Source organism: Danio aesculapii, chromosome 23 (genome assembly GCF_903798145.1).
Source record: "Danio aesculapii chromosome 23, fDanAes4.1, whole genome shotgun sequence".
In the NCBI taxonomy this organism is placed as follows: Eukaryota; Metazoa; Chordata; class Actinopteri; order Cypriniformes; family Danionidae; genus Danio; species Danio aesculapii.
The window spans coordinates 33,719,277-33,729,554 of NC_079457.1; the positions used below are offsets into that span (position 1 = coordinate 33,719,277).

The 10,278-nt window shown below is 36.7% G+C and overlaps 1 protein-coding gene across 1 annotated transcript; it reads right to left on the bottom strand.

Annotated features, from left to right (window-relative positions):
- Positions 1 to 348: 348 nt before the first annotated feature.
- Positions 349 to 9,550, bottom strand: pnpla1 (patatin-like phospholipase domain containing 1). The gene is made up of 9 exons (XM_056450032.1): positions 9,283 to 9,550; positions 6,634 to 6,866; positions 5,468 to 5,533; positions 5,178 to 5,387; positions 4,172 to 4,232; positions 1,959 to 2,159; positions 1,746 to 1,878; positions 767 to 889; positions 349 to 686 (listed from the first exon to the last, which is right to left on the bottom strand). Exons 1-9 carry the CDS (start codon positions 9,485 to 9,487, stop codon positions 413 to 415), a joined length of 1,506 nt encoding a protein of 501 aa, XP_056306007.1. The 5' UTR covers positions 9,488 to 9,550; the 3' UTR covers positions 349 to 412.
- Between the last annotated feature and the right edge of the window lie 728 nt (positions 9,551 to 10,278).

Sequence of the window (10,278 nt, forward strand, 5' to 3'; positions counted from 1 at the left end):
TGACATATTTTTGTATTTGCAGTACATTTGTTTAATTTTTGTATAGACAACAAAACTTTTTTCTAGCCAAAGTGTAACCTTTGTGTCTTGATTAAATGATAAATCTTTTTTCAGTGAAACAAATTTATTTCAATGCATTAAACAGGCGTTTAGCTTTTCATATGAGTTATTTCTAACACCAGTTGATTAATTAAAAGTCAAAAAAGACAAAATAGTTAAATGACAAGACTTTTGTCGGGGACTGTAGAGTAATTTTGCGACTCTTTCACGACCCAGTACTGGGCTGTGACCTGGTGGTTGGACCCCTGATCTAGAGCATTGTCCTAAATGTTAGTACATATTTAAATATGAATTCAGTATTTAGCTTTTAATATTCCCAGCTGAAGCAACATAGAAGAATATATCAATGCTTTCACATTTCTTGCACATTTTTAACTAGTTTTTTTGCAGCCACATGTTGCTGTAGTGTGTGTTGCACCTCTATCTTGCGTTTTCTCCATTTGCTCTCTGTTTCCAACGAAAACAGGACTGCGTAGAGTTTCGGCAGGGTCTGAGCCATAGAGACACTCCCCAGGACAATAGAAGAGACCTGTCCATTCATATTAGAGGAGACCTCATGTCTCCTAGCCATCTCTCTGGACCTTTGGTGCTCATCGTGAACTTGCTCCGGTAAAAATTTGATCAGACTGATGAAAAAGAAACCGTTATTATATTTATGTACTGTAATTATAATGCCAATGTTAATATTTTTGTACTTTGTGCTTACATGTCTCCAAGGCCTTTCCTCAAAGTGGAAAAATAGATGTTTAGTATAAACATCATAAATACTTTCAAGCCATGCCAGAGCCAGTATGCCACAACTGCAGCATTAGAGAGCCAATTCTGATACCTGTTAAACAGCAAAATCAATCATGCAGGTTTTGGTTAAAAACCCTTATTATTGTTGTCAATGTATAGCTCTGAATGCAACTTCTATGGATTTAAGGAAAATTTGTGATGGATCATTTTTTTGTTCCAAAACCTCAGAACCAGAATGTACACTTATAAAAAAAAATGTATGTATGTATGACAGCTAAGTGGTGGTTAGCCTCACAGCAAGAATCCCAGCAGGCACACAACATCATAACATGTTAATATAAGGTTAGATTTAGGTCACTATGTAACATCCACACAATGTCAAGGTTTAACATGATTAGACATTGATATTTGGTTGACTTAAGGTTGGACATTGGACATTGACATCGGCCTGACGTTTGGTTCTGACGTCAGCTCGATTTTCATTTCCAAACAAAATCCAACGTCCCCATAACGCTGGGGTACGTAGGAGTACAACATCTTTATGACATCCTGTTGACGTCCTGTGCCTGCAAGGATGTTGCTGGACCACATGGCATTTTGGTATGGAATTTGCAGGTTCTCCCCATGTTTGCATGAGTTTCCTCCAGGTGCTCCGGATTCCGCCAAAAACTTGTGGTATAGATGAATTGGATAAACTAAAAAATTGGCAGAAGTTAGTTTACTCTCAGTGCTGGGTTACTACTGTAAGGGCATCCGCTGCATAAAACATATGCCAAAGCGATTGGTAAGAAAACCAAGATTGCCAAATGTCCCTAACCATACCATTGAGTTATTTTTTGAAAATAGGTCAGGTTTGGATCAAAACAAAAAGTTGCATTCAGCTGAATAGTGGACATTTTGTGCATTACAAACACAAGTTTCAAAGTAAACTGTAGTTGGGTGCATACCTGTCCCATAAGTTGGTGATACTCCAGATTGGCAATGTGAACAGTAAGAGCACATAGGAGAGCACCCGCTGAAGCAGTGAGATATTAGAATTACCGATGATCTCCAGCTGACTCATGATATTACACAGCAGCACTAGAAAAAAAAGATAATACTTTTTTCTATTCTATACTAATTCATCCATCATCAAATATGCACATGGGAGACTACAGTACCTTCCTGGACTTTTACTGGTTTTGGACTCACAGATGAACAATCTCCATTGATGCTCTTGTCTTCGGGCTGCTCTGGCGAGTCTTGTTGGGATTCCTCTTTTTCAGCCACATCAGTCTGAGTTAACATCCAGTGATCTGAGCTCAGTGAATCATCAGACACATCCGACTCCTTTCTCCTCTGAGGGTACAATGGCAAAGCATCTGTTGGGGTGTGTGAGACAGTTATTAATGACAGAGGAGCCAAAAGCAAGTGAACAGGGGTTGCATAAACTGCATAAAAAGTTTTTTTTTCTTCTTCCTCATTAAGACTTACAATAACTTTCAAATAAGTAACACAAATGCCGATTGCTCTAATCTGAATCCAAAAGCAAGACTGATTACCCCTTAGATACCTAGCAGTTGCAGAGGAGTCTGGATGTAGGCTTGGCGCAGTTGCAAGTTAAGCTGCATGTAATGCTTTTAATGCCCACATCTAACCCCACCCCTCACAGTGATGTCACTAGCTCCATTGAATGCATTGTGTCTGACATTGCATCTCTGAGATATGCAGTCTCAATCTGCAAATATAAAGTATCTGCAGTTGGTCAGCTGTATTGCAGTATTGGGCAGTTGGTCAAGCTCTTTAAGGCCCTGCATGGAGTGTCTGCTGAGGACGACTCCCCATTCTGTGCAGGAAGCAACCATTGTTAGGGTCAACCTCTGTCAAGGAACTATCAGCAAAGGGCCTTGAGAAGATAGCCAGGGCTTCTTACACATGTCTAGAACTCGCAGGCACTGACAAGACACCTTGATCATGCAAAACGGGTTTCCCTTCAGAGAAACACCCTGGTCTTAAACCACCACTGGATGGATGTCATATACAACAGGTTAAAAGGAGGATCACATTGGGTGCTGCTGCCTTCAGACCCAACAAATTCTTTGTCTTTGTCAATATGATGATGCATAATGTCAAAAATAATTAAAATCTTACATTACTTGCATGAGTATCAGCTGCACCCTTACTAGAGTGCTGCAGTAGATTATGTCACCAACACTTACGCCTGGATAAACACAAGGCCATAGAGGGCAATGAAGAGGGCAACTTCTGCAAAGCTCCAGCCAACATGAAGCCAGAGGTTTATCCAATACTTTGGATTTCACAAAACAAATGGAAGGATTGACAAGCCCGTTGCAGTTAGGAAAAACACATCCCTAAACTGTCGTTGTTATCATTACTCATATTCTTTCTGTTACACTGGATCTCTTCAGTTATATATTACATTGTGTCTAGGCATGTGATGACAACTGGTTTCAAGGCTTACCATAGTTTGTAAAATTCAAAGTTTTAATCTGCTGAAATTTTCTGTTATATCGTTCTAGTGGTATATAGATGATTTTTTTTTGTATCAACAGTGTCTCCAGCAGCAAAAGACTGTCCACATTCAATTCAATTCATCTTTATTTCTGTAAGCGCTTTTACTATGTAGATTGTGTCAAAGCAGCTTAACATAGTTCTAGTAAATTGAAACTGTGTCAGTCCAGATTTCAGAGTTGAAGTTCAGTTTAGTTCAGTTCCGTGTTGTTTAATTTTTGCGGCTGAAGGTCCAAACACTAAAGAGCAAGCCCATCGATGCGCAGCTCCACCTGTCCCAAAACCAAGCAAGTCAGTGGCGACAGTGGCGAGGAACAAACTTCACCAAATTACGAAAGTAAAGCAAAAAAAAAAAAAAAAAACCTAGAGAGAAACCAGGCTCACTTGGGCATTACCATTTCTCCTCTGGCCAAACTTCCTGTGCAGAGATGCAGTCTAGGTCCTATGGCTGGAGAACGCTTGACGCTTCACATGAAGAAGCTACATGTTAGAGTAGGTTACCAGTGGGTAAACAGGGGTCTCAAAAGATATTGAGGTCATGGGTCAGCCCACGATTCAGCAAACATTTGAAAAAGTGTCTTCTGCTTTACAGGGCTGCGTTTATTCAATCAAAGTTACTGAAAAAAATAATAATATGGATTTGTTTTATATAAAATAATATCAATAATATTATGGAGTCTTTACTTGTTATTCCTTGATTGATCGCATTTTAAATTATTCCAACAACTGTAAGCATTTGTGTTCTAAAAGCATTGTTACCTTGTTACCATTGTATGGAACAAATAAATATTTTATGTTTGTATGTATAAGTAAATAAATTATATACTACATCATGTTTATGTGTTAAAATGTGAAAACTTACTGTTCTGCTGTAGAAAGAATACAGTATCTTGGTATCCACTGTAGAAAGCCTTCTTCAAAACCTGACAATTATCAATAAATGCATTTAAATAAAGACAAAATGCTAGGTTAAAGGAATCTCTAAATTACTATATTGTAAAAAGTTTTGGGAGACCCCTCTAGTCCCAAAATAATAATAATAAATAATACATTCAACACGTCATCGTTTTTTTCAGAAAACATGTTTCTAAAGGTGTTGACTTGAAATATTCACCAGACGTTGATAACAACAGCTTAAACATGATGCTCGTGTGTAGAATAAACTTACATGCATTGCTCAGGTGTGATTTTTCACAGATTTCAACAGAGTGTAAAAACTAGATGTTTCTGTGGGTCTCGTATATTAAATTTGAGCTTTATTTTGTATTTTCTATTGGATTCAAGTCAGAGGATTGGCTGGGCCTTTCTACAGATTGATTTTCTTTCTCTGAAAGCATTTGAAAATTTACTTGGCTGTGTTTTGGATTATTGTCTTGCTTAAATGTCTAGTCTGGTTTCATCTTCATCATCCTGGTAATGCAGATGTTGGACTGAAGCAGCTAATATTAATTTAAACTGAGGGTTGCTAAATAACTACTGAGAGATTTCAGCTGCTGCCTTGGCTTTCATTGCCTTTTTACACCTTCCTTTCTTCATGTGTTCAATCCTTTTTTTTCATGTGTCATTTCATTTTATTACACATAAATTGTTTTCTTTTCACATATGTATTTATTTGGTCAGTGGTCAAGATCATTGAATCAGTGGTCAATAGCACCTTTAGAAATATGTTTTCTGAGAAAAATGGTGATGTGTTGAATATGTATTTCCTCCACTGTATAAGTGCAAAGTGCAGTTAAATCGCAACGTATCATCTCTATGTTCTTTGGATGTCTAATTTATGTTTCTTCAATTAATTTTCTGCAAAAATAGCTATTTTTAATAGTCCAAGTGGACAACAAAAGCTTCAAAAAAGCACCACAAAAACTCACTCTCCAGTCTCGAGCAAACATGGCATCCAACAGTCTGATGAAGTTGGTCAGTGAGCACTGGAAGGCCAGCTGCTGGATGATGGCATCACAGAGGTTGGTGGAGGTGTCAGACGGACAGATGTCCATGTTTCCAGCAAATGGGGAGATGGTGAGGGCGGGAAAGGAATCCTCCAAGGGCTGGATGTTGGTGAAGCCTCCATCCATAAAGTGCTGGGAAATCATAGATGGGTTAAATGTGGTGCTTATTCCAAGTACTATTGATTTTAAGCAATTTGTTGTATTTTACTTACCTCGCCTTTATATTGGGGTGGAATTACACCAGAGAGAACAGGAATAAAACAGCTGCACAGAAGTGCCTTATTGGGGAGAAAAAAGACACTTTAACTGGGAAATATAGATCAAATTACTAGACAATTTTAAATTTTAACACTTGATTTGACAAGAAAACAACAAAAGTGTAAAAGTACCTGACTTCAACTGACAAATGAAGTTCATTAATGTTCATTGACATTATTTCCATATTACTCTCACGATGCTTGATTGGTACTAATAGGCCCAAAGTATGCCAAGAAAACACCATTACACCAGCACCAGCCTGATCCGTTAATGCAAGGCAGGATGAATTCATGCTTTCATGTTGTTGACGCCAAATTCTAACCCTACCATCCGAATGTCGCAGCAGAAATTGAGGCTCATCAGACCAGGCAATGTTTTTCCTCTGACCTCTGGCATCAACAAGGCATTTGCACCCACAAAACTGCCGCTCACTGGATATTTTCTCTTTTTCTGACCATTATCTGTATACCCTACAGATGGTTGTGTGTGAAAATCCCTGTAGATCAGCAGTTTCTGAAATACTCAGACCAGCCCATCTGGCACCAACAACCATGCCACGTTCAAAGTCACTTAAATCACCTTTCTTCATCATTCTGATGCTCGATTTAAACTGCAGCAGATCATCTTGACCATGTCTACCTGCCAAAATGCATTAAGCTGTTGCCATGTGATTGGCTGATTAGAAATTTGCGTTAATAAGCAGTTATACAGCTGTACCTAATAAAGTGGCCGGTGAGTGTGTATGTGTGTATGTATGTATGTATGTATATATATATATATATATATATATATATATATATATATATATATATATACATTTTTAATACAGTTGACTGATATACAGTAGCCTATGTTTCATACTGTAAAACTAAAGATTAGAAAAGGATTAAAATGTTATTTTTTCTAAACATACATCGTACAACTTTGTATAAATTCATAAAATTCAATTGGCATCTTATAAAGCAATTTTATTTAGTAACATTATATAAATAACATTTTGCCAAGCGATCATGTTGCAACGTATTGGGTTTTGAGCATTTCTCTAATAAATTCAGAGGTTTTTACACATTCATATTTTTAAACAATGTGACTAAAAACACCCTAAACAATGACTGCTTACTTTTACGAGGTCATCTTTGGAATGGAATTGTGATGTCATAACATTTGTTCCATCGGCCATGCGAGTCATGGAGATGTGCAGGCGGCCAGTGGCCAGAGTGTGGGCATTATCCGGCAGACAGCGCTGCAGTGTCATCTCCAGCCAGCCAAAAATATTCACCGTGGGGCTCAGAGGACCCAGGGGATGCTGCTTGACAAACCTAGCAAACTCCAAAAGCAGGTCTCGCACACGTCCTAAGAGAAGAAAGCCTGGGTTTAATGACTGTTGAGACTCATGATTTAACAACCAATTGGTTAAACCAGCTTTTCTATTCTGTGTGAATTGTATCCCCAGCTTGCTGGTGTTATCAGACAGGAGTGTCACTGATGTGCCCTCCTGCTGCTGTGCTGTTGTAGCTCATCTGCTTTAAAGTTTGATGTGTTGTGTGTTTTGAGATGCTCTTCTGCAGACCTCAATTGTATTGAGTGTTTATTTGATTTTCTGTTATCTGATGATTCTCTTCTGAACTCTGGCATTAACAAGGCATTTGTGCCCCATAGGACTGAGCCTCACTGGATTTTTTTTTTCAGATCATACTCTTTATATCCTAGAAATTGTTTTGTAAGATATCCAGTAGATTGGCAGTTTCTGAATTACTAAGACTTGCCCATCAGACATTAACTACCATGCCATATCTAAACTGACTTGAATAATCTTTCTAATCGTTAAATAATCTCTTCCATGTCATTTACCATGTCTATACAGAGTTGCTATCATGTGATTGGCTGATGTTAAGATTAATGAGCATCAGATCAGTCCTATCTAAAATGGCAAGTGAGTTTAAGTATGAATATTTTTTTTCCAATTAAACGCAACCCTGGACTAATATGGTTTTCAAAACATTCCATATTGTTACAGTTATAAACAAATTGAATTTTACGTTGTTGCAGTGGTCTAATTTTATCTTTAGGGCAAATCTTTCTATTTGAATTTTGTTGCAGTCAGGCACATTTTTGGTGAATAAATTATTAAAACACTGTTTTGCATTTATGACTGGTTATTTGAATTATAGCACTGTTCAAAATGTATAATTTTATGAATTTATAGAAAATCAACTAAAATTACAGCAATCTTCAAAATAACATCTTTTGTGTTCAATAGAATAAAGAAACTCAAACAAGTTCTAAACAAGTGTGTAAGAAAATAATGACAGTTCCTTTTTTTTTTTTTTGGTTAAACTATCAAAGCAATCAATTGACTTTTCTTTACAAAAAGTTATTAAACACACTGCTTTTAAAGCAGTTAGTTAACTTTACTTAAAAAAGTCAATAAACCGGTTGCCTCAAAATTAAGTAAATTAACTATGTACATAATTATAAAAGTGATTCAACTAGTTCTGAGTTACAGCAACAAATGAAAATGTATTCACGATTTACTCCTCAAGTTGTTCCAGTGCGATATGGCTGTATATTAGCACTGGTGGGAGGCGTGCATTGGTACGAGGCCGCAGGCCTTTCTAATTCACCAACATCACTTTAGATCTAGTGTTTGAATGATTTTCAAGCATGTATAAAGTGATGACGAAACAGGTGATTTTGCTGACATTTTAAGATTATAAGGCTGAACTTGACATGGAATGCCCTCCGTCTACAGAGATATCTTCTTACAGTGTTACAGTGCACAGTATTTCTCTGTTGCAATCGGAATATCACAATAATTAACCCCGAAAAAAGCAGCGCAATAAGATTGCTGTTGTGTTTGCGATAAGGAAAAATAAGGAGGGGGAGGGGGTGTTCGCGGCTGAAGTCTCTGAATAACACTGTTGAGAACTGGGATAGGAAAGTAACTGTATTAAAATGGGCACTGTCCTTATAAATAAACTGGATTGTTGCAATCTATACAAAAGAGAGAGATTGACTTAGAATATCATTAACCAGTTTGATAATTATTTGGTCAGCTGTAGTTAGAAAACACAGTATTTTAATATTCCAAGCAAGGGCTTGTTAGGCGGTCCTGGCGCTATCTTGTATCTTGGGGACAACATCAACCGTCTTTAATGGTCTCTCTGAAATAATAAATATTTTGAAATAGGCACTATCCTTATAAATAAACTGCATAGTTGCAATCTAAAAAACTACATTCTCAACAAAAAAAAAGCCTCACAACGGAAATTATGTTGTCAAATAACTGATGTTGTCAAATATTTGTCAAACTGTGAAGTGTCCTCTTGTCGCTGTATGTGGGTGGAGTAATACAAAGGTAAACTGGACCAGTGCTGTTATTGCAGAATATCTCATGGGTATATATATATATATATATATATATATATATATATATATATATATATATATATATATATATATATATATATATATATATTTTTTTTTTTTTTTTTTTTTTTTTTATTAATTTTTTTTTTTTTAATAAAAGCTAAAAACCTGTTACCATTTACTCCAAACGTAGGAAGAAAAAAAAACATACTATGGAAGTCAACTACAGGTTTCTAGTGATTTTCAAAATATCTTTTTTTGTATTTAACAGTAGAAACTCATAAACGCATAAAAGGTTTGAAACAAGCAACATTTGAAGACTACATGACAGACTTTTCATTTTTGGGTGAACTAGGCTGAATCAGTGAATCAATGCATGTTATGTGAAAATACAGATTACCTAGATCTGACCCACAGACCACAGCTGCAGCGACGAGGGATCCAGCAGATGCACCATAGACTCGTGGAGCTCCATGCAGGATCCAAGCTGCATTATCCAAAAGACTCTGCGCAGCACCGAGCTGGTATGTTGCTAGAAAACCAGATCCACAAAAAGACACAGAGAGGTTGTCATTTTTTGACAAAAAGCATAATGGTGCTGACATGACTTAAATGATCTCCTTGCTTTCAAATAGTTTAGGTTCTTCAGCACTGAAAGTCAGACTTAAGATCATTAGCTTCAGTGCAGCACATAAAAACAGGCCGTCATGGTTTTATTAATCCATAAAGAACCCAAAAAAACCATACAAGTCCCTCCTTTCCTAGTAGAACACTATGAATGAATGATGAAGAACTATGATGAATCAAATTCTCAAATCAATTCTTCGCTCATGACGTTTGGAAGAGGCCCTGTTGTTCAGCATGTGTGTCTGTGTGAAACAGGCTTTCTGAGGTAAAGGTCTGCATCACAGTTGTCTTCAGAGCAGTCATATGAATTGGTTTGACATTTAGAAAACATCATGAATAGATTAGCATAGACACAAGCTTCACCAAACATTGATTATAATCATAAAGGAGAACACTATGAACTCTTTAAAATTGAATCTAGAAGCTATTTATTTCTTCTAAGACAAAATAAAAATAAAATATAAATATAAAAAATATAAATTTGTCATGAGATTTATTTGTCAATATTTTTAGCCTTTTTAACCAAAACCCGTCCAATGGCCATAAAAATATTCAAAGGTCCAATGATGTTTCTAGTGTTGGGGAACTAACCCAAAAATGACTGGTGTGTCAGAAACACAAGAGCCAGAGTCAGAGATTTACTGAAGATAGTTTGCAGTTTCATCAGCCGAAGCCAGATTCAACACTCATTCCGAATTCGTAGGCTGCTCTGCTTACAATCTCAAACTTAATCTTAACCTGATTGGTTTAAACACAGATCCAAATTCCA